Source organism: Convolutriloba macropyga, chromosome 4 (genome assembly GCF_964194025.1).
Source record: "Convolutriloba macropyga chromosome 4, txConMacr16.3, whole genome shotgun sequence".
Lineage (NCBI taxonomy): Eukaryota > Metazoa > Xenacoelomorpha > Acoela > Convolutidae > Convolutriloba > Convolutriloba macropyga.
The window spans coordinates 69,100,264-69,125,834 of NC_134471.1; the positions used below are offsets into that span (position 1 = coordinate 69,100,264).

At 35.4% G+C, this 25,571-nt stretch overlaps 1 protein-coding gene across 1 annotated transcript in view; it reads right to left on the reverse strand.

The window, feature by feature from the left end:
• Positions 1–6,450: 6,450 nt before the first annotated feature.
• Positions 6,451–25,571, reverse strand: part of LOC142338628 (uncharacterized) — an 83,343-nt gene continuing 64,222 nt past the window's right edge. The window contains exon 4 of the mRNA XM_075388465.1: positions 6,451–7,017. Within this exon, the coding sequence (XP_075244580.1) occupies positions 6,815–7,017 (203 nt within the window). The 3' untranslated portion in view covers positions 6,451–6,814. The remainder of the gene's footprint in view (positions 7,018–25,571) is intronic.

A 25,571-nucleotide genomic window follows, 5' to 3' on the forward strand; every position in this document is an offset into this window, starting at 1 on the left:
CATTATTTTTTCTATTTTCATGAGGAGACTCTCGCTTCAATCTGGAATAAAACATTGGCTGCGGTGTCGTGGGTGAGCAAAGTACTTCTTGGCTTTATCAACAGACGAAAGCACTTTACGACAGCGGTTTGAAGTTGACTTATTCCGGTGACCAGCCTTTCATACTGAAAGTATTCTTGGGAATCATTAAAGACGATGCAAACTCTGTTCATGTCTCTGAAGTGCCCTTGTAACTTTCTGATGTCAACTTTACTCCTCTAAAAGTTGGTGACACTGGTCGAAGAATGAATGCAAAGGTAAAAATTCGACAAGAACTACCAAAAGATGCACTTGCATTTGCACCAACGTCAGCAGCTATTTCTCCATATGTAACTCATGGAATGATTTGATGTGTGGAGCTGGACCTCAAAAAGTGGGTGATCATACAATTTTACCGGAAAAGGTTAAGGAAAGTGGTGTCTGCAGGTATCATTGTCTGGATTAGAGGCTGCTGCCATTATAGCTGATGCGAATGAATTACAGGGCACAGGAATTCAGATTGGCAAACTTTTTGAAGGAGTTTGGAACAAAAAAGAGCTTTTAGCTGGTTCGAACAACATGAATCTGAACTGGTTAAAGGTATTGTGAGAAGTTCACCCCCACTTATTCGTCCAAAGTCTTGAAGGAGTCTCAGATTCAATGATGTCGATGGCAGATGCGTCAGAACTTTGGCGAGCGAGTCTTCATGGGGCGGTAAGAGCGGCTCGCTCATTCAAATATACTTCCGAAACAAAATCTGAATACACGAGATGAGCAGAAACCTATTATCAGATCACATGACAGAATCGTTGGAAAAATCGAACCACCGATCTCAAAAGGATTATCACTTGAAGTAAGTTACTTCATACTTTTTCAAAAAGCATACAAAAGCAAAAGTATTCAACAGATATTTTATTGAAGGGAAAAGTTAGCAGAAAATTGCGACTGTTGGAGGCTTTGAAGAATGAGGGAAAAAACAAAAATTAATCCGAATCGTGTTTATTAATGTTTTTGCGTCTGCTTCACAATGAGTTTTTGTTTTTCAGAACAAGGAGAGGTGGTGGAAAGCTGACAACTGTGGACCCAATGCTGTACGACTTATATTTTTCTTTCTGCAGAATGATTGAATTCATTCTCGAAAGAAAATACTTGTTTTCTTAACGTTTTCTTAACCTTTGCAGCCTGCAAACTGCTCTATGATATGCCAGCTCCAGATATTGAAAACGTAGCTTACACAAATGTTTGCAGGCAACCAATTGTTACAGCCAAGCTGCCACTTGATATGTTTCGGCAAAAAGAGGATATGATGCGAGGATTGCGCTTCAATGTAATTGGTTGCTTCAAGGACAAGTGCCTCTCGAAGCCGGTTTTAGAGAACACGATAAAACGTATGGGAGGAAAAGTCCTGTCGAATACCTCAGCAGATTTACTTCGAATGAAACACTCGAGTGCACTTCATTGCTACCTGGTTGTTGATAATCAGCAGTCGTTAAACTCAGCCATTAAATTCGTGTTGTCAGCCGTGCCGATGAAAGCCACAAAGAAAACTACTACAAGAACGTTTTCTTTGAATTACCTCAGCAAAAATCAGATGCTGATATGTTCATCTTCTTGTTGTCAGCGATCAAACGTAGAATTGGTTTGGATGGCAAGAAGCCCTCAACACAGCTGTCAAATGAGTTTTTTCCCGTAAACGAGCAGCTGAGAAAGGGGTTGGGTTTAACGGAGAGCAAATATCAGATCAGATATGCCTTAAAACCGACAAAAAATGATGACATCCCCACTTATCTCCTGGACGAATATCTCGGTGAGAAATGGGATGTCATAAAACTAGAAAGGCAGTATAATCTTATAAAAATGACCAAAATTGACGAATGTAGAGATAACGTTTTGAAGCTGCTAAAAATAACCCTGATAACAACTCTGATAAACAACACCCCAGATGAGGATTACAGAACAATTGTGCAATCAAATCTAAATGCAGCGGCTCTCTGAGTTTCACTTCACTCACATCTCGGTACACTTGTTTCAAGACATTGTGTCTCGGTACACTTGTTTCAAGACATTGTGTCTCGGTACACTTGTTTCAATTATTTTGTCAGCAATCCTTGTGTGTAATTTCTATGTTGTTTATTTTAGTAACATTTAGGTTTGGAATCTTAATTATATTTTCTGACTAATGCTTAACTATTTCAGCTCGATAGACCGACCACCGAATGCAGCCAGGTGACTGTCAATGTGGTACTGGCCGTACCTATTCAGTGAAATATATGATGTACGTCTCAGTGCCACAAAAACTGATTTTCTCCCGAAAAATCTCTCGCTCAAAAAACGCTTTGTTTGTCAATGTGGGATTGGCCGAATCTATTTTCACTGGTCAGATCTATTTTCATTGGCCAAATCTATTTTCACTTGTCGAACCTATTTAGTGAAATATATGGTTTACGTCCCAGTGCCACAAAAATGATTTTTTCCTAAAAATCCCTCTGAAAAAAGGCTTTATTTGTCAATGTGGGAGTGCCCGAATCTATTTTCACTGGTCAAATCTATTTTCATTGGCCTAATCTATTTTCACTTGTCGAACCTATATAGTGAAATATATGGTTTACGTCCCAGTGCCACAAAAATGATTTTTTCCGAAAAATCCCTCTGAAAAAAGGCTTTGTTTGTCAACGTGGGAGTGGCCGAATCTATTTTCACTGGTCAAATCTATTTTCATTGGCCAAATCTAATTTCTCTGGTCGAATCAATTTCGTGGCATATATGGTGTACGTCCCAGTGCCACAAAAATTGATTTTTTTTCCGAAAAATCCTTCTCCGAAAAAAGGCTTTGTTTGCCAATGTGGGAGTGGCCGAATCTTTTTTCACTGATCAAATCTATTTTCATTGGCCAAAAAAGGCTTTGTTTGTCCATATGGGAGTACTTCTCAGTATAATCAGCATAATGTGGGAGTTCTTTTTAACAAAAGTAGTAATAAAGCTTTAATAAAATCGAAGACGTTCTTAATAATAAGACAAGAATGAAATGTTTTGCGGCTTTGTTGTGCTATAGGCTGCTCAGGTAACAATTCCCAGGCTTGAGTCGCGGATTAAAATTCAAATTTTCCACACTCAATTGAACGCAACAGTGTTGTGCGTTCAGAGTTAGAAGCTCGTAAAATGTTAAAGGACATAATAGGTCTAGTCTGGGCGGCGACACTGAACGCAAGACACGAACACACGCACGACACGAAACGCACGGCACAAGCTGTTTTGAACGCCCGATAGTCTTGAAATGAACTCACGAAAATGATGGGACTATCATTCGTTTAACACGCCAGCTCAAATAATGGTTCCTTTTAACAAAACTAGTAATAAAACTTTAATAATCACTTTGATGCTCAAAGCGCATTATATTAGGCTTAATTGCGGATTATATGCGAAATTGAGCTACATTGTGTGCGAAAAATTGATACGTTAATTGAGCGGAAGCGTGATGCAACTCGCGCGGAAAATAGGTTATTAAATTTGTACTTATATTCCGCGGCTAAAATTAGGACACTTTTGCGAACACGGGATATGATATTCCTTTCCATTTTGCCGGTTTCTGCTAAAGTAGCTATTTTCCGCAATATTGTACCACTTTCAATGTATTAACATAGTAAAAACGAACACGAGATACACCTTTCGGGCATATCTGCCCGTGACGATTTGGGTATACCTCTGCACTGTAATGTTTACTACTCAGAGAGAGGGATTATAAACGGAACGACTAATATGAGGCCACTAATTAGGCGAAAAAAAACGAAGATGTATTTGAGGCGAAAGCATGTTTTAATTGCGTACGCGATGTTTGCAAATGCGGTTTGCGCAAACTTTTTTAGTATAAGTTCAGCTGCCCTCTGCTTATAACTTAAGATTTTTCTTTAAATTTTGAGTCTCTAAGTACATGTTTTTACCCTTTGGTTTTCTCTAAGTAAATGTTTAGAATAAACTCTCAGTCGCCCGATAGGGAATTAGCGCCCTGACTCAATTGCGCTTGCACCCGAGTGCTGGGTGCAAGGCCCGAGGTGGACTAAGATTTTGTTCTAACGTATTCTTAGAGAACACTTGGTAAGATTTCATCCGTCATTAAATCTTCGAGGCAGAGTCTTTGTTTGCCCAAAATTTAGTCACAAAACTTGTCCTAAAAATTTAGACTTCCAGTTGTTGAATCAAACCGCTATAAATAGTCGGCTGCATCGCTATTAGTTTGGTTAGTTATTGCAGAAGTTTGGTTTGGAAAATTTTTCATTCACTAAGTATATGTTAGCACATGAATCTTAGCGGCCTGAGGGATTTAGTGCCTTGACACGAAGGTGCTTGCGCCCGAGTGCTGGGCACAAGGCCCGAGGGGGTATAAGATTCATGTGCTAATTTATTTAGAGAACCAAAGAGTACGAAGGGGTTAGACTTTATTTAAAATTGAAATTAAGAGAAGAGTTTTGCAAATTATTAAAAGAGAAGTTTTTGTCACTTTATATAATTTTTTCCTGTTCTGCTATTTCAATCATTTTCTGCTAGAATTTCGTTGCTATCATGAGACCTTTTATGTCCTTTTTGGCAACCAAACTTTTTACCACCAGAAAGGCATTAGTGGGTTTTGCCTCAACGCCAAAAATTATGTTTCCTTACTGCAAGGGGGCCGCTAAGTTAGGGCTGCTAAGTTAGGGCCGCAAAACTTAGCATTCCCCTTTTGCAAGTGCGAATTGCAAATTGCACGTGCCTTCAAGTTTTAGTGACCAAAAAATTCGTCATGTGTGTTGCTAAAAATTATGTTCTGACTCTTTTTTAGAAGGTAGAATGGTGAAAACTCATCAAGGTCCACCCCAGTATTCAGAAATTGGAAATTTTTATACCCCCTCATGAGGTCTTTGTTTGTTATAAGTACTGTCTAAATAAGTTAATCCGTAGTCCAAATTCACCTGACTGTTTATGCTTCAGCTATATCAACAATTTGTGATGTGATCCGACTTTTTCTCAAAAATTTTGATTTAACTAACAATTGTGGGGGCCATTAAGATAGGGCTCCTAAGCGGAAGCTACTTAGTTTTCACTTTTTTTTGAACCTTTTGAACCTGTGCAAAATATTCAATGTAACTTTTGAACTCCCCCCCCCCCCCCAGCTTATTGGCCAGATGAACTTTACGCACCACGCACGCTATTAATCTCAGCTTAAACATTCATAAAAGATAATGCTTGAGCAAATTATCACGCTGAAACAAATAACAAGAAAAGGTTTCAATTGAATGAAGTCAGATCTATGGAAGTTCTATAAACAAATAACTTTTCTGATGTTTCTGTTCATACACTCTTAGAACAAAATTAAGTGAGCAAAAGTGTAAACATCAATTTTTAACGTAGACTTTTTCAACGTTTATTCTTAGTGAAGATCAACCTAGTTTTGCCAGGTTGTCACAATTTTGTTTGTTGGTTTTCTGCTCAAGGCATAGACGAAAGAGTTCATTAACGCTATCAAACTCTTCTTTTTCACCTTGTGTAATTTCAGTGTATTTATATTGCTAAAGAATGCAGATTTATTACTTCTCCTATTATGGATGATATACCCGGGCCGAGGTTTCACTTTTAATCCGCCCCTAATTAGTTGGGATTAGTGTGTAATGCGTTTTCCATTTTTGTTTATCGGGGGAAAGATTATAAGAGTGTAACTTAAAAAATTACAACTGTATATGCACTCTTTTCTCCACTCTTTTTACACTATTTGCAAAGAGTGTAATCTAGGGTGGACTGATATCAAATTACTTTTTTTTTCACAATTAACATTATAACCTATATTGAAACGTATAATGATAGTATCAGTTGGCGCAAGGGTTAACGCACAAGGTGAATGTAAAACGCCCGAGAGAGGGAAATGCGGGGGAGTTCAATCTTCAGTGCCTCCTTCCACCTTTATTTTTTAAAATTACACTCTTGTAATTACACTCTTCCACCGTTACTTAAGCGGAGAAATAGGGGTGTAATTAATTTTTTTTCATTTTCACACTCTTTACACTCTTTTCCCCGTTATTTTCGGGAAAATTCCTCGGCCCGGGTATTAACTCGTGGGAACTAACATCTTGTACAACATGAGGTCACTAATCACTTTGACCTCTAATAGCAGCAAACTTCACTCCATCTACTATATTTAATTGACATTCATTGACACTCGACTTAGCTTACTTACGTTTTGAAATAATGCAAATCTAACAACGGATTAATTAGAAAAATAATACGAGACTAAACAATTTTCTTCGCTTCTATTTACCCGTTTTATTCAAATAGACTTGCCTGCTCGATCAAGCTCAATATTGCAAAAGAATAAATTGAAACTATGTTTAATTCTCAAGTTCTGCCAACACAAAATCGACAGAATCAGATAGTAATCGCTAATAAGTAAATCATAATCTTCTCCGGCAGGGTCTGGTTCGTCAACCTAGATAGCCACTATGTCATAAGGTCTATATTATGTTATTAGAGCAAAAGCTAATGTAGTAATGTAACCCTTTATGTTGTGGACATTATTTAGCCAGATAGTATATGCTTTTTAACAGCATCGGCGGAAAAGATTCAATCACTCGCATAATTTTTATTTTAGCTCCTGTGCAAATTAATTAATGCAAGCAAATACATGAAATAAATTGAACTCTCGTAAATTTGTTGGCCTGTTTTGCTGTCACGTTATCGTCAATTTTTTATTCGGATCCCTGGTCCGAGTTGATTGGATTAAAGATTTCAATAATTCATTCCTGAAACCACTAGCCACCCATCAAATGCAATTTTAGGCTATGCAATTATTAGTGACAATTCTGCCCGCTTCGAACCTCAGGGCTGCAATAAGTGCAACTATGGCCAAATTGGGGACAGGGAGTGATGCTCGCCCACATTTTCTAATTGCTCTGCAACTATCAAGATCTTCGAATTTGCTCATGCATTCGTCACATTCTTCTTTCATTGTCGGTTCTTGATAGGTTCCTGGAGGACCTAAACATTTTTCTGATTTTTTTTTTGTGTTATTAGCCCTGCAGCATCTCGGGTTGGGGTCATGGGTCAGGATTCGGTCGGAAAAAATATCGCACAATTTGCGATAGATAGAGGCAAAAATAAATTAGCGGAGAGCGCCCGCATTTTTTTAATCACTTTTCAGTGTTGACAGCTGGACCCGGGTTGCTGAACCGAATTTTTGAATCTGAAGAAAAAAACAGTATTTTTTTGTCAGATATTCTGCCAACTTTCATTCGAAGATAATCTGCCAACATTGTATTCTGCAGTATTCAAAATATTGAAAGTCAAACATGAAACTGTAAAATGAAGGTATCGAAGATATTCAATGATGTAAATATATACGTCAAACAATTTTTGCGACAGATTTTTTTTTAACTGACAATATTTAGAAACATAAAAAAGGGGAAGATATTTTACCAAAGACAACGCAAATCTGATATCACGTTGGCAGTATATAAACAGTATTTGTGGTATTCACGCAACATATTGCAAGTTGAAATTGGGGACATGGAAACTTTTTAATAACCAACAAACCATTGTCAAGATAACATAGCCATTTCGTATACGATTAATTCTTGAAGTATTCATGCAGCAAGTTTCTGTTGAATATTGACAGATTTCGCAGTAGACTAACAGTTTTTTTGGATATATAGCAAATAGTTTTATAATGAAAGCACTGTTTAGTTTTTGCGGCTAAAACCCACACATTTTAAGGAGATTTTTTAAGAGATAGAAAACACCAGGGAAACACTTTTTTGATTTTTTTATTCTGATGAACAAAATGCATATGAAGTTTGATTTTGATTGCAATAGTTGTTTTTGATTGCAACTATTGCAATAGTCTAACCATGAACATGTTCTACCTATTGCAGTAGTCAGTTGAAACATAAACTCAACATTGCAAGAATCTTCACAGTGCGCCGCTTGGAAGTGTCTGATCAGTCGTGTAGAGTCCAATCACATCTTTTTTTCTCTGGAGAAAAGGAGGACTCTGCTCAATTTCAGAATCAATTTTAAACCAAGATTTTTAACAAGAAACTTTTGAGAGTTTTATAAGGGCAATGTGATGAAACTGAGTGTGTGAAATTTTTATACCGAGGAAGCTAAGCTTAGAAATAAACAGCAAACAAAACCCGGGAAAATTATAATGATTTAAAGATGCGCGTTTGGTGTCAGACCAAAAAATCACTTGAAAAAAGTTCAGCAATGTTTTTGAGACCTTATAATGAGGATGGGCCAAAGGCTTGGGCCGTAATGTGTGATTAGCTGTGAACGGCCTCGTCTGCAGCAATTGATTGAAAAATTGTCTAAATTAAAAATGATAGCAAATGAAAGTGTTTTTGATTATGTCACACGGGCTGGAAGAGTTGCAAAGTCATATAAGAAAAATTAATGGACAAGTCAGTGAGCCCAAGGATCTTAATTTTATCTTGAAATGTCTTACATTTGGTTTTGATACTTTTGTAACAATATGCAAATTCAGTAAGAATGAACGACATCTGGATAGTTTTAAAAGAGGTGTAGGGAATTTTGAATATGACAAAAGACAACGTAGCAATGTTGAGCGTCCGAAGTCTACTTTCTTTAGAATTATTAGACAGACACCAAAATAGAAAAGTAATTCTTATGGGAAAATGGGACAAAAGGAAGCGTTTTGTTTTGCAAAATATTCTAACAAAAGAAATATGAAATGTTTGTAATTGTGGTGCTTTGGGTCACCTAGAAGAGGATTGCCGCAAACCAATACAAAATGAAAAGTACAGTTCTGTTTGCAAAATGAACAACCATGACCGCAGCAAATGCCGTAAATTTGAAAATGGCACCATTTACAATGAATGAGCTAATTTACTTCGTGAAATGAACTCAATTTATGAAAGAGGGATTTGCTTTTTTTGCAAGTGGTGATAAAAATGTTTAAGCTACGAATGAAGTTGATATAAAAATTGATCCAGGGTGTAAAAATTACTTGTTGAAAGTTCGCGAACTGTTTACTAAATTAGAAGAAAACTTTTCGGAATTTGTTAACTGCAAACAATTCTGAATCCGAAATCAAAGTAAAGGGTAGGGCCGAATTTTTTGTGTATGAGGATAATGGAGAGAGAGCAAAAATATTGTTGTTAGAAGCGTTTTTTTGTTCCCAACTCTAGAAAAAATTTAATTCCAGTGAGAAAATTGAAAAATTCTGCTGTTGAAGTGGAATTTGGAGACAACAACCTGATAGTAATGAGTGGTGGCAATTTTTTATCAATGATGCAAGAGAACAATCTATTCCTCTATTCCGGTGGATTGCTAAGTTTATTGATCATGAAACTCAAGAAAATGATATGTGCAACAAACAATGCATAGCTTGGCATGACAGATTAAGCCAATTCATCTTCCGGATTTGTTGAAACCGCAACACCATGTTGATGGGATGCAAATTGAAAAAAATGTCAACAGTGAATTGAAGTGCGACACTTCTGAAATAACAATGCAAACGTAAACCAGTTCCAAAAGATATTGTTGACAGGGCAAACAATGCGCTTGATATTGTTCATGTTGTTATTTTAGGAACAGTGACACCTGTATTAGTTCACATTCATAGATATGCAATTACATTTGTTGACGGTTTTTCTAGATATTCAAAAGTTTACTTCATGAAAACCCGCAACAAATGCCTGCAGTATTTTTAACAGTTTCGCGCAGATTAAGATACACAATCCTGAACGAGGAGACAGTTGACAGTCAAATTTCACCTCTTCGTAGTTCTGCTCGATTTAACCAGAATACTAATTATCGGTAATCTGCTGAGATGGAGGAAGTCTTAAAATGTTCAACTGAACTGCCTCGAAACACTAATGAAGCCTTGAAAAAAGAAAATAGGCGATGCGCAGTGGAACAAGAATATGATTCGTTAGTTAAAAACCACGTTTGTGAGTTGGTTCCTCTTTTAGAAATTGTAAAAACAATTGCGAGCAAATGGCAGTTTGCTATCAAAAAAAGTACTGAGGGTAATGTCGCGTTTTGTGGCACAAGTTAATAGTCTACAATAAGTTATTGACTACGAAGACACATACTCGTCAACTACTCGACAGGATAATATTTGTATCGAAATACAAAAAAGTGTCAACTTTAGGTGGCATTCCGAAACAAAGACATCAAGAAAACGTACTTTTATGCACCATTTGAGGCTTCAAACGGAATGTTTAAAAAAACTTGACACATATGGTAATCCATTAGTTTTGTAAATTGAACAAAAGCATTAATGGTTTGAAACACTCAGAAGGAAGAAAATGATTCCTTACTCTTAAAGAACAATGGGAAACTATAGGCTTGGTTAGCATGCAAACATGATTTTCGTTTGTTCATCAAAAAAAGAATAAACGTTTGGCAATGACTTGGGTTTGGGCAGATGAAAATTTTTTCCATTGTCCGCAAACTGATTTTTACTAATGATTTGTGGAAAAGATGTCAATCCAATTCTTTATTAGTGATTGTTCTGGTTTCTAATGTGTTTTTTAGGATTGCAATTTGAGTTTTCCTATGGGATGGTTGAAAGTAGTCAGGAAAAATTCATTGACAACAACCTAATAAAATTTGAAATGAGCGACTGCAAAACTGTATCGACACCTCTTGCAGAAAAAGAAAAATTCACCAAAATTTATCAAATTGATAAACCTGATACTGAGTATACAACTTATTTCAGTCCTGTTGGCAGGATTAATTTCTTAGCGCTATCAACACGACCAGATCTTTCGCATGCGGCGCATGTTTTAAATTCATTCCTTGAAAATCCAAAAAGGAGCATTGGATTGCTGCTAAACAAATACTAAGATATTTAAAGGCCACAAAACATCTAAATCTATCTTTCAGAAAAGCGACAACAGTGAATGACATTTTGGCTGGCTACAACGACTCTGACTGGGCTGGGAAACCTGACAACCATAAAATCACAACGGGCTTTTGTTTTAGAATATGCAATAGTTCTGGCTCAATTAGTTGGGCAAATACAATCCAAAAAAAAAATCTTCAATGGAAGCTTAAGTTTACGCAAGTGTTTCAGCTGCTAAAGAAAGGGTATAATTGAAAATTATTTTAGCTGCACTCAGCCGTCCTGTACCAAGCTGACCTAATTTGTTTGTACTTCTCACCATAGTAAAACTAAGCGTTCTGCAATCAGAGTACATTATCTTTGAGATTTGTGCGAGAGAGGTGAACTGAAATTAAAGTAAGTTCCTGCAGACAAACAACCAGCTGACATACTAAAAAAAGTCTCGATAAAGTTAAAACCGTGAAGTTTCGGCAACATCTTTTTGGTAGCTTAAGACATAAAAGTGACATCCAGAAGGCGGGGGTTTTAGCCTATTTTTATTCGAATATCAGAAGTCATACATCAAAAAATACATCCGTTTGTTTTGGATACAAGTTCAAACAGTTTGAACAGGAATTCCCAATTAGGCAACTAGTTTCATGACATCAAAAAATCAGTGACTCGCAAGAATAATATGCTTCTGAATCAGAAGAAATCAGAAAATGTGCTTCTGAGTTTTTTGATCGCCTCACTTATTTTTTACCATTCATAATTTTTATAGTTTTGATTGAAATGTTTTGCACGCACACAAGATTCATGGGCCCTACCGTCGCCTAACCTTGATATGCAATAAGTAACCATATTTTTTAAAAATGTTTTAACCAAATTTTTTGAAGTATAAAAATAAGTTGTGTGAAAGAGAAAGCCATTACCCAAATCAAGGCAACTGTTTCTGATCAGAATTGTCCGGACAATCATCAGCCGTGATCTGACGATTCCAGATCACAATCAGTAGCGCTCATACTAGCTTTACCTCGTTTTTGGACCAGAGCATGACAATCATTAATCCGCCTTTAGTTGTCTTTCTACGAATGTTTGAACTATTTTTACTGATATAATCGCCTTCTGTTGATGATGCCTTTAGTATGCCGAGTTGCAAATTAAGCTTTTCTGTACCCCTCGTTATTCTGTACCCCTCATTATTTATTTCCTATGGATCTGGTGAAATACTTGTTCTTGATCGGATTTGAAATCGTTAAATATCTTATTTTACGCACACTAACTAGGGAGCTGATCTTTGGAACCGAAAAAAAATTTTAGCCCCGCCCGAAACTCCCAGTGCGTCTTTGTCTGATCTTCAGCAAACATATCATGACCTAAAAATGCGTGCAAAATTTTTGTCAATTGAAAATGCTTCAACAGAATTACACTGATCCTACTATGAAAATTTCGCCTGCTCTGAAATTGCACCAATTGAGTCTTATTTTGATGATCTTGCTATAATAATACAATTTGGTTGCAATTTTAACAAAATTATCTGATCCATTGGTGTATGTACAATTTTCTGTAGACTTCTGTCTTTCTGACTTTTCATGAATAATTTATGATCCATCGATGGGATTCTATGAGACTTCATCCCGGTTGATTCATTCATACAAAATAAGTGCACAAAAAGGAGTCCAAATCAAGCAGGGAAACTCAATTACGCAAAAAGTGTCTCTAAAACTCTCTTCAAGGATGTAGATAAAATTCCCTTACTTAGTTAAAAAGATAAACGGTAATTGATACCACAAAAAAATATTTTTGTTTTTCTGGGTACAGTAAAAGCAAATTTTGACATTTTGTCTTTTGAATTGAATGGAATTGAATTGAATTGGATTGATTAATTTACCTGATGATAGCTAAAATTATAGAAATCAAATAAGCATTGGCACCAGTAGGGCGGAGTTACTGAAATAAGCTATAGAAGTACTGATTCAGTACGGCAAAAAAACCGCACTTACACAGTTCTCCGACCAAACAAAACGACTAAACCTGACAAAATAAATCAATATAATTGCAAAATAGCAAACAGAGTGACGGAAAATTATCTCAAGTCAAGTTAAAAAACAAGACTTTTTCGACATTTTCCAGTATGATTTTTGTGGTTCATCTCGCAAGATTTCACATTCAAAAGGTGTGTTCAAAAAAGTCAATTAAATTCAGTTTTGCTGATCAAAAAAACTGATATCAGTCATTTCATTTGGGTTTCAGTTAGTTTCAGCCGCCAATTAGACACAAATAAATTTTCCAGAATTCAAAAACTTGCAAGATTCTTGCAAGATTCTTGCAAATTTTTGAATCCGAGCTAATTTTTTTTCATTGAATTCGGTTTTGTAATTTGTTTAATAAACAAAAGTTTGCTTCAAAGATGTTTCCTAAAACATTTGTACCCCGATTTATTTTTTTGCCTTCATTGATATCTTGCAAGATTCCTGCAAGAGTCTTGAAAGTTTTGAATCATCTTGCAAGATTCTTGCAAGATTTGAATCCGCTCATCACTAGGGTATGCACAATATAAGCGTTTCACTTGATTGCTCTAGAAAAAGTCCCGTTCTTTAGAAGCTACGCAACAAAACTGATTTAATGTATTTACAAAGTTGCTGATATTGAAGGTAACTCTTTAATTGTGTCCAAGGTGGTAATTTGATTGAACTTAATATTCTGTATAAAATGCTCTGTATCATCTACCATCTGAATTTAAATCAATCAATCAATTGGAGTCTATGTGGACGCCTCGCTACTTTTGAACTTTTATCGATGCCAAGAATAGGAGTATTGTTGTGTTCTCTACCGAAATTCATGTAAGCACTTTCAGAGGTCGTTAGTGTCAGATGCTATGCATCGAGGCATAACGAGAGCGCATTTAAATCAGTAGAATTTTCTTAGAATGTGATAGGTTTTACATATATCATTTATCATTTACATATATAAAAACAAAAGAAGTCCTATTACCAAAGAGGTCCGCTTTCTTTAAAACTAAGCTGTTATTCTTAAACCAAGACCCCTTGCCATTAGATTTAGAGTGTCCTGAGTCACACAATTCCTATTTTTGCTGAAATAAACTCATGTACACGTAGAATGGTCAGATTTTACAGACCCCTTGAAATGATTGAGTAAGATTATTTGGAAAGCAAAATTCATGAATAAATAATTTTGTCAGCATTATAAGGATCAGTATATTAATCATGCTTGTATTAATTTTTGACTGAATTTGATTTCAGTGCTACTGAAAATTGAAATTTATGTTCAAGTTCTACTTATTCCTAACCGGACTTGAGGTCAGCATTTAAACTTCATTGATAAAAGCAAAATTTTTAACTTTTCAGAATCATTTCTAGCAGATGGAAAACGAACTGATGCGGCTATTGAAACAGGAGTTGGCCAGAAATGGCATTTATTGTCTCTAATTAATGATACTCAAACAAGACAACTAATCCATTCTGACCAAATTGAATTACAAAAAGACGGCAGATTTATATCGACTCCCGAGTTGAGTGTCTAGTAACCTCCCCGAGTGATTCACAACTACCTCACTTAAAGTGTTTCGATATCTACCCTGATCGAGGTTTCAACGCTAAAATTTGCTCATAAAAATGTAAGAGTTGCGGCGAAGAGTGGTAGGAAACCGCGCTTTTTTAGTGCAAAATATTCTATGTAACTTTTGAACTCTTCCCCCCCCCCCCCCCAGCTTATTGGCCAGATGAACTTTACGCACCACGCACGCTATTAATCTCAGCTTAAACATTCATAAAAGACAATGCTTGAGCAAATTATCATGCTGAAACAAATAATAAGAAAAGGTTTCAATTGAATGAAGTCAGATCTATGGAAGTTCTATAAACAAATAACTTTTCTGATGTTTCTGTTCATACCCTCTTAAAACAAAATTAAGTGAGCAAAAATGCAAACATCAATTTTTAACGTAGGCTTTTTCAACATTTATTCTTAGTGAAGATCAACCTAGTTTTGCCAAGTTGTCGAAGTTTTGTTTGTTGGTTTTCTGCTCAAGGCATAGACGAAAGAGTTCATTAACGCTATCAAACTCTTCTTTTTCGCTTGTGTAATTTCAGTGTAATTATATCGCTAAAGAATGCATATTTAATACTTCTCCTATTTTGCATGATATACCCGGGCCGATGTTTCACTTTTAATCCGCCCCTAGTGGGAATTAGAGTGTAATGCGTATTCCACTTTTATTTATCGGGGGAAAGAATGTAAGAGTGTAATTATAAAAAATTACAACTGTAAATGCACTCTTTTCTCCACTCTTTTTACACTATTTGCAAACAGTGTAATCTAGGGTGGACTGTTATAAAAATACTTTTTTACATTATAATCGATATTGAAACGTATGATGATAGTATCAGTTGGCGCAAGGGTTAACGCACAAAGTGAATGTAACATGCTCGAGAGAGGGAAATGGGGGGATCAACCTTCAGTGCCTCCCTCCACTTTTATTTTTAAAACTTACACTCTTGTAATTACACTTTTTCACCGCAACTTAAGCGGAGGAATAGGGTTGCAGTTTTTTTGTTTTTACACTCTTTACACTCTTTTCCCCGTTATTTTCGGGAAAATTCCTCGGCCCGGGTATTAACTCGTGGGAACTAACATCTTGTACAACATGAGGTCATCAATCACATTGACCTCTAATAGCAGCAAACTTCAATCCATCTACTATATTTAATTCACATTCATTGACACTCGATTTAGCTTACTTACGTTTTGAAATAATGCAAATCTAAAAACGGACAAGTTTATTCGGAAAATTATACAAACAGCAGACATAATTAGAAAAATAAAATGACACAACAATTTTCTTCGCTTCTATTTACCCGTTTTATTCAAATAGACTTGCCTGCTCGATCAAGCTCAAAATTACAAAAGAATAAATTGAAACTATGTTTAATTCTCAAGTTCTGCCAACACAAAATCGACAGAATCAGATAGTAATCGCTAATAAGTAAATCATAATCTTCTCCGGCAGGGTCTGGTTCGTCAACCTAGATAGCCACCATGTCATAAGGTCTATATTATGTTACTAGAGCAAAAGCTAATGTACTGATGTAACCTGTTTTGTTGTGGACATTAATTAGCCAGATAGTATGCTTTTTAACAACATCGGCGGAAAAGATTCAATCACTTGCATAATTTTTATTTTAGCTCCTGTGCAAATTAATTGATGCAAGTAATTACATGAAATAAATTGAACCTCCGTAAATTTGTTAGCATGTTTTGCTGTCAAATTATCGTCAGTTTTTTATTCGGATCCCTGGTCCGAGTTGATTGGATTGTTCAATAATTCATTCCTGAAACCACTAGCCACCCATCAAATGCAATTTTAGTCTATGCAATTATTAGTGACAATTCTGCCCGCTTCGAACCTCAGGGCTGCAATAAGTGCAACTATGGCCAAATTGGGGACAGTGAGTGTTGCTCGCCCACATTTTCTAATTGCTCTGCAACTTTCAAGATCTTCGAATTTGCTCATGCATTCGTCACATTCTTCTTTCATTGTTGGTTCTTGATAGGTTCCTGGAGGACCTAAACATTTTTCTGATATTTTTTGTTTTATTAGCCCTGCAGCATCTCGGGTTGGGGTCAGGGGTCAGGATTCGGTCGGAAGAAATATCACACAATTTGCGATAGATAGAGGCAAAAATAAATTAGCGGAGAGCGCCCGCATTTTTAATCAATTTTCAGTGTTGACAGCTGGACCCGGGTTGCTGAAGAAATCGAATTTTTGAATCTGCAGAAAAAAACAGCATTTTTTTTGTCAGATATTCTGCCAACTTTCATTCGAAGATATTCTGCCAACATTGTATTCTGCAGTATTCAAATTATTGAAAGTTAAACATGAAACTGTAAATTGAAGGTATCGAAGATATTCAATGGTGTAAAGATATACGTCAAACAATTTTTGCGACATATTTTTTTTAACTGACTATATTTAGAAACATAAAATTGATAAGATATTTTACCACAGACAACGCAAATCTGATATCACGTTGGCAGAATATACACAGTATTTGTGGTATTCACGCAATATATTGCAAGTTGAAATTGGGGGCATGGAAACTTTTTTCAACTTTTTTAATAACAATCAAACAATTGTCAAGATAATATGGCCATTTCGGATACGAGCAATTCTTGAAGTATTCATGCAGCAAGTTTTTGTTGAATATTGACAGATTTCGCAGTAACCTAACATTTTTTTGGATATAGCAAATAATTTTATAATGAAAGCACTGTTTGGTTTTTCCGGCTCAAAACCCACACATTTTAAGGAGATTTTTTGACAGATAGAAAACACCAGGGAAACAGTTTTTTGATTTTTGATTCAGACGAACAAAAAGCATATGGAATTTCTTTTTGATCTAATTATTGCATTAGTCTAACTATGAACATGTTCTAACAAATGCAATAGTCACTTGAAACATAAACTTAACATTGCAAGATTCTTCACACAGTGCGCCGCTTGGAAGTGTCTGATCAGTCGTGTAGAGTCCAATCGCATATTTTTTTTTCTCTGGAAAAAAGGAGGACTCTGCTCAATTTCAGAATCAATTTTAAGCACAGGTTTTCAACATGAATCTTTTGAGAGTTTTAAAAGGGCATTGTGATGAAACTGAGTGTGTGAAGATTTTCTTCCGAGGAAGCTAAGCTTAGCAATAAACAGCAAACTTGGGAAATTTATAATGATTAAAGGTGCGCGTTTGATGTGAGACCATAAAATCACTTGAAAAACGTTCTGCAATGTTTTTGAGACCTTACAATGCGGGTGGTCCAAAGTCTTGGGCCGTAATGTGTGATAGATTTAAAAGCTGTGAACGGCCTCGTCTGCAGCAATTGATTGAAAAATTGTCTATATTAAAAATGATAGCAAATGAAAGTGTCATTGATTATGTCACACGGGCTGGAAGGGTTGCAAAGTCATATAAGAAAAATTGATGAACAAATCAGTGAACCCAAGGTTTTTATTTTGAATTTTATCTTGAAATGTTTTACAGCTGGTTTTGATATTTTTGTAACAATATGCATGTTCAGTAAGATTGAACGAAATCTGGATGGTTTTAAAAGAGGTTTAGGGATTTTTGAATATGACAAAAGACGACGTAGCAATGTTGAGCGTCCGAAGTCAACTTTCTTTAGAAATAATAGACGGACACCAAAATAGAAAGGTATTTTTTATGGGAAAATGGCTCAAAAGGAAGCGTTTTGTTCTGCAAGACATTCTAACGAAAGAAATATGAAATGTCATAATTGTGGTACTTTAGGTCATCTAGCAAAGGATTGCCTCAAACCAATAGAAAATGAAAAGTTTAGTTGTCTTTGCAAAATGAACAACCATGACCGCAGCAAATGCCGTAAATTTAAAAATGGCACCGTTTACAATGAATCAGCTAATTTACTTTGTGAAATGAACTCAATTCATGAAAGAGGGATTTTGTTTTTCGCAAGTGGTGATAAAAATGTTTAGGCTACGAATGAAGTTGACATAATTTGTTCAGGGTGTACAAATTACTTGTTGAAAGTTCGCGAACTGTCTACTAAAATAGATGAAAATTTTTCGGAATTTGTTAACTGGGAACAATTTTGAATCCGAAATCAAAGGAAAAGGTAGGGCCAATTTTTTTGTTTATGAAGATAATGGAAAGAGAGCAAAAATAGTGCTGTTAGAAGTATTTTTTGTACCCAACTACAGAAAAAATTTATTTCCAGTGAGGAAATTGAAAAAAATCTGTTGTTTAAGTGGAATTTGGAGACAACCTGATATTAACGAGTAGTGGCAAAATTTTTCCATTGAGAGAAAACAATCTATTCCTCTTTTCCGGTGGATTGCAAGTTTATTGCTCATGAAACTCAAGAAAATGATTTTTGCAACTATCAATGCACAGCTTCGCACGACAGATTAAGCTAATTCATTTTCCGGATTTGTTGGAACTGCAAAACCATGTTGATGGGATCCAAATTGAAAAAGTGTCAGCAATGAATTGAAGTGCGACACTTCTGAATTTACAATTCAAACGTAAACCAGTTGCAAAAGATACTTTTGACAGAGCAAACATTGCGTTTGATATTGATCTTTTTGTTATTTTAGGAACAGTGACACCTGTATTAGTTCACAATATATTTGCAATTTCATTTGTTGACAGTTTCTAGATATTCAAAAATTTATTTTATGAAAACCCGCAACAGATGCCTCCAGTATTTTAAACAGTTTCGCCCAGATTAAGGTAGACAATCCTGGACGAGGAGACAGTTGACAGTCAAATATTACCTCTTCGTAGATCTACTTGACTTAACCAGAATACTAATTATCGGTTATCTGCTGAGATGGAAGAGATGTTCAGCTGAACTGCCTCGAAACGCTAATAATGCCTTGAAAAAAGAAAACTGACAATGCGCAGTGGAACAAAAATATGATTCGTTAGTTAGAAACCACGTCTGTGAGTCGGATCCTCTTTTAAAAAAACGTAAGAACTATTGCGAGCAAATGACAGTTTGCTATCAAAAAAAGTACTGACGGTAATGTCACTAAAACAAAGCACGTTTTGTGGCACAAGTTAAAAGTCTACAATAAGTTATTGACTACGAGGTCACATACTCGCCAACTACTATACTGAGTAATATTTGTATCCAAATACCATAAAAGTGTCAACTTTAGGTGGCATTCCCAAAAAAAGACATCAAGACAACGTACTTGTATGCGCCATTTGAGGTAAAAGTATACATGCTTTAACTGGAATGTTTAAAAAACTTGACACAGATGGTAATCCATTAGTTTGTGAATCGAACGAAAGCATTAATCGTTTGAAACACTCAGGAAGAAGAAAATGATTCCTTACTCTTAAAGAACAATGGTAAACTATAGGCTTTGTTAGCATGCGAACATGATTTTTGTTTATTCATCAAAAAAAGAATAAATAAAATTTTGGCAATGATTTGGGTTTGGGTAGATGAGAGTTTTTTCCGTTGTCCGCAAACTGATTTTTACTATTGATTTTAGAAGAAGATGTCAATTCAATTCATTATTAGTGATTGTTCTGGTTTCAAATGGTTTTTTAGGATTGAAATTTGAGTTTTCCTATGGGATGGTTAAAAGTAGTCAGGAAAAATTCATTGATAAGCACCTAATAAAATTTGAATGAGCGACTGCAAAAGCGTATCGACACCTCTTGCAGAAAAAGAAAAACTCACCAAAATTTAACAAATTGATAAAGATGATACTGAGTATACAACTTATTGCAGTCCTGTTGGCGGCCTTAGTTTTTAGCGCTATCAACACGACCAGATGTTTTGAATGCGGCGAATATTTTAAGTTCATTCCTTGAAAAGCCAAAAAAGGAGCATTTTATTGCTGCTAATATTTAAAAGCCAGAGAGCTTCTAAATCTATCTTTCGGAAAAGCAACGACAGTGGATGACATTTTGGCTAGTTACAGCGACTCTGACTGGGCTGGGAAACTTGATTACCATAAAAGCACAATAGGTTTTTGTTTTTATAATATATGCACTAATTCAATTGATTGGGCGGGTAACATCCAAAAAAAAATCTTCGATGGAAGCTGAAGTTTACGCAAGTGTTTCAGCTGCTAAAGAAAGGGTATACTTGAAATTTATTTTAGCTGAATTTAGCCGCCCTGTACCAAGCTGACCTAATTTGCCTGTACTTCCCGCCATAGTAAAACAAAGCATCCTGCAATCAGAGTACATTATCTTAGAGATTTGTGCAAGAGAGGTGAACTGAAATTAGAGTAAGTTCTTACAGACAAACAACCAGCTGACATACTAAAAAGAGTCTCGATAAAATTGAAACGGTGAAGTTCCGGCAACATCTTTTTGGTAGCTTAAGACATAAAAGTGACATCCAAAAGGCGTGGGTTTTTGCCTATTTTTCATTCGAATATCAGAAGTTATACATCAAAAGATGCATCCGTTTGTTTTGGATACAAGTTCAAACAGTTTAAACAGGAATCCTCAATTAGGCAACCAGTTTCATGACATCAAAAAATCAGTGACTCACAAGAATAATATGCTTCTGAATCAGAAGAAATCAGAAAATGTGCTTCTGAGTTTTTTGATCGCCTCACTTATATTAAACCATTCATAATTTTTATAATTTTGATTGAATTGTTTTGCACGCACACAAAGATCAGGGGCGCTACCGTCGCCTAACCTTGATATGCAATAAATTTTACCATATTTTTTAAAAAAATTTTTACCAAATTGTTTGAAGTATAAAAATAAGTTGTGTGAAAGAGAAAGCCATTACTCAAGTCAAGGCAACCGTTTCTGATCAGACTTGTCTGGACAATCATCAGCCGTGATCAGACGATTCCAAATCACAATCAGTAGCGCTCATACTAGCTTTACCTCGTTTTTGGACCAGAGCATGACAATCATTAATCCGCCTTTAGTTGTCTTCTCTACGAATGTTTGAACTATTTTTAATCATATAATCGCCTTCTGTTGATGATGCCTTTAGTATGCCGAGTTGCAAATTAAGCTTTTCTGTACCCCTCGTTATTCTGTACCCCTCATTGTTTATTTCCTATGAATCTGGTGAAATACTTGTTCTTGATCGGATTTGAAATCGTTAAATATCTTATTTTACGCACACTAACTAGGGAGCTGATCTCTGGAACCGAAACAAAATTTTAGCCCCGCCCGAAACTCCCAGTGCGTCTTTGTCTGATCATCAGCAAACATATCATGACCTAAAAATGCGTGCAAAATTTTTGTCAATTGAAAATGCTTCAACAGAATTACACTGATCCTACTATAAAAATTTCACCTGCTCTGAAATTGCAGCAATTGAGTCTTATTTTGATGATCTTGCTATAATAAAGGAATTTGGTTGCAAATTTAACAAAATTATCTGATCCATTGGTGTATGTACAATTTTCTGTAGACTTCTGTCTTTCTGACTTTTCATGAATAAATTATGATCCATCGATGGGATTCTTTGAGACTTCATCCCGGTTGATTCATTCATACAAAATAAGTGCACAAAAAGGAGTCCAAATCAAGCATGGAAACTCAATTACGCAAAAAGTGTCTTCAAAACTCTCTTCAGGGATGTAAATAAAATTCCCATACTTAGTTAAAAAGATAAACGGTAATTGATACCACAAAAAATATATTTTTGTTTTTCTGGGTACAGTAAAAGCAACTTTTGACATTTTGTCCTTTGAATTGAATGGAATTGAATTGAATTGGATTGATTAATTTACCTGATGATAGCTAAAATTATAGAAATCAAATAAGCATTAGCACCAGTAGGGCGGAGTTACTGAAATAAGCTATAGGAGTACTGATTCAGTGCGGCAAAAAACCGCACTTACACAGTTCTCCGACCAAACAAAACGACTAAGCCTGACAAAATAAATCAATATAATTGCAAAATAGCAAACAGAGTGTCGGAAAATTATCTCAAGTCAAGTTAAAAAACAAGACTTTTTCGACATTTTCCAGTATGATTTTTGTGGTTCATCTCGCAAGATTTCACATTCAAAAGGTGTGTTCAAAAAGTCAATTAAATTCAGTTTTGCTGATCAAAAAAACTGATATCAGTCATTTCATTTGGGTTTCAGTTAGTTTCAGCCACCAATTATACACAAATAAATTTTCCAGAATTCAAAAACTTGCAAGATTCTTGCAAGCTTCTTGCAAGTTTTTGAATCCGAGCTAATTTTTTTTCATTGAATTCGGTTTTGTAATTTGTTTAATAAACAAAAGTTTGCTTCAAAGATGTTTCCTAAAACATTTGTACCCCGATTTATTTTTTTGCCTTCATTGATATCTTGCAAGAATCCTGCAAGAATCTTGAAAGTTTTGAATCATCTTGCAAGATTCTTGCAAGATTTGAATCCGCTCATCACTAGGGTATGCACAATATAAGCGTTTCACTTCATTGCGCTAGAAAAAGTCCCGTTCTTTAGAAGCTACGCAACAAAACTGATTTAATGTTTTTACAAAGTTGCTTATATTGAAGGTAACTTTTTAATTGTGTCCAAGGTGGTAATTTGATTAAACTTAATATTCTGTATAAAATGCTCTGTATCATCTACCATCTGAATTTAAATCAATCAATCAATTGGAGTCTATGTGGACGCCTAGCTACTTTTGAACTTTTATCGATGCCAAGAGCAGGAGTGTTGTTGTGTTCTCTACCGAAATTCATGTAAGCACTTTCAGAGCTCGTTAGTGTCAGATGGTTTGCATTGAGGCATAACGAGAGCGCATTTAAATCAGTAGAATTTTCTTTGAATGTGATAGATTTTACATATATCATTTATCATTTACATATAAAAAAACAAAAGAAGTCCTATTACCAAAGAGGTCCGCTTTCTTTAAAACTAAGCTGTTATTCTTAAACCAAGACCCCTTGCCATTAGATTTAGAGTGTCCTGAGTCACACAATTCCTATTTTTGCTGAAATAAACTCAGGTACACGTAGAATGGTCAGATTTTACAGACCCATTGAAATGATTGAGTAAGCTTATTTGGAAAGCAAAATTCATGAATAAGTAATTTTGTCAGCATTATAAGGATCAGTATATTAATCATGCTTGTATTAATTTCGGCTATTAAAATTTTTTCTTAAAATATTTATTTGACTGAATTTGATTTCAGTGCTACTGAAAATTGAAATTTATGTTCAAGTTCTACTTATTCCTAACCGGACTTGAGGTCAGCATTTAAACTTCATTGATAAAAGCAAAATTTTTAAGTTTTCAGAATCATTTCTAGCAGATGGAAAACGAACTGATGCGGCGATTGAAACAGGAGTTGACCAGCAATGGCAATTATTGTCTCTAATAATGATACTCAAACAAGACAACTAATCCATTCTGACCAAATTGAATTACAAAAAGACGGCAGATTTATATCGACTCCCGAGTTGAGTGTCTAGTAACCTCCCCGAGTGATTCACAACTACCTCACTTAAAGTGTTTCGATATCTACCCTGATCGAGGTTTCAACGCTAAAATTTGCTCATAAAAATGTAAGAGTTGCGGCGAAGAGTGGTAGGAAACCGCGCTTTTTTAGCAATGAAAGCGATGAAATTGGTGGAAATAAAATTTCAAAGTAATTAACTATAATTGATTGCTAAAATATTACCGCAAATCTTTTTGCGGTAAATTTTTTGTACAGTTTTTGCAGGGAAATTGAAGATATCACCGCTAAAGACAGTAAAATTTACAAAAATTGAACCTTCACAGCATTCATAGCTAAAGAATGCGGATGCATTGCGGTGCGTGATAACTTGTTTTTCACTCCTATCCACCGCATTTCTTACATAAATTGTCCACAAAATTTTGACCCGGGCTTTACGCACCAGGCACGCTATTAATCTCAGCTTAAACATTCATAAAAGACAATGCTTGAGCAAATTATCATGCTGAAACAAATAACAAGAAAAGGTTTCAATTGAATGAAGTCAGATCTATGGAAGTTCTATAAACAAATAATTTTTCTGATGTTTCTGTTCATACCCTCTTAGAACAAAATTAAGTAAGCAAAAATGCAAACATCAATTTTTAACGTAGGCATTTTCAACATTTATACTTAGTGAAGATCAACCTAGTTTTGCCAAGTTGTCGAAGTTTTGTTTGTTGGTTTTCTGCTCAAGGCATAGACGAAAGAGTTCATTAACGCTATCAAACTCTTCTTTTTCACCTTGTGTAATTTCAGTGTATTTATATCGGTAAAGAATGCAGATTTAATACTTCTCCTATTATGCATGATATACCCGGGCCGATGTTTCACTTTTAATCCGCCCCTAGTGGGAATTAGGGTGTAATGCGTATTCCACTTTTATGTATCGGGGGAAAGAATGTAAGAGTTTAATTATAAAAAATTACAACTGTAAATGCACTCTTTTCTCCACTCTTTTTACACTATTTGCAAAGAGTGTAATCTAGGGTGGACTGTTATAAAAATACTTTTTTACATTATAATCGATATTGAAACGTATAATGATAGTATCAGTTGGCGCAAGGGTTAACGCACAAAGTGAATGTAACATGCTCGAGAGAGGGAAATGGGGGGATCAACCTTCAGTGCCTCCCTCCACTTTTATTTTTAAAAATTACACTCTTGTAATTACACTTTTTCACCGCAACTTAAGCGGAGGAATACGGTTGCAGTTTTTTTTGTTTTTACACTCTTTACACTCTTTTCCCCGTTATTTTCGGGAAAATTCCTCGGCCCGGGTATTAACTCGTGGGAACTAACATCTTGTACAACATGAGGTCACTAATCACTTTGACCTCTAATAGCAGCAAACTTCACTCCATCTACTATATTTAATTGACATTCATTGACACTCGATTTAGCTTACTTACGTTTTGAAATAATGCAAATCTAAAAACGGATTAATTAGAAAAATAATACGAGACTAAACAATTTTCTTCGCTTCTATTTACCCGTTTTATTCAAATAGACTTGCCTGCTCGATCAAGCTCAATATTGCAAAAGAATAAATTGAAACTATGTTTAATTCTCAAGTTCTGCCAACACAAAATCGACAGAATCAGATAGTAATCGCTAATAAGTAAATCATAATCTTCTCCGGCAGGGTCTGGTTCGTCAACCTATATAACCACCATGTCATAAGGTCTTTATTATGTTATTAGAGCAAAAGCTAATGTACTAATGTAACCTTTTATGTTGTGGACATTGTTTAGCCAGAT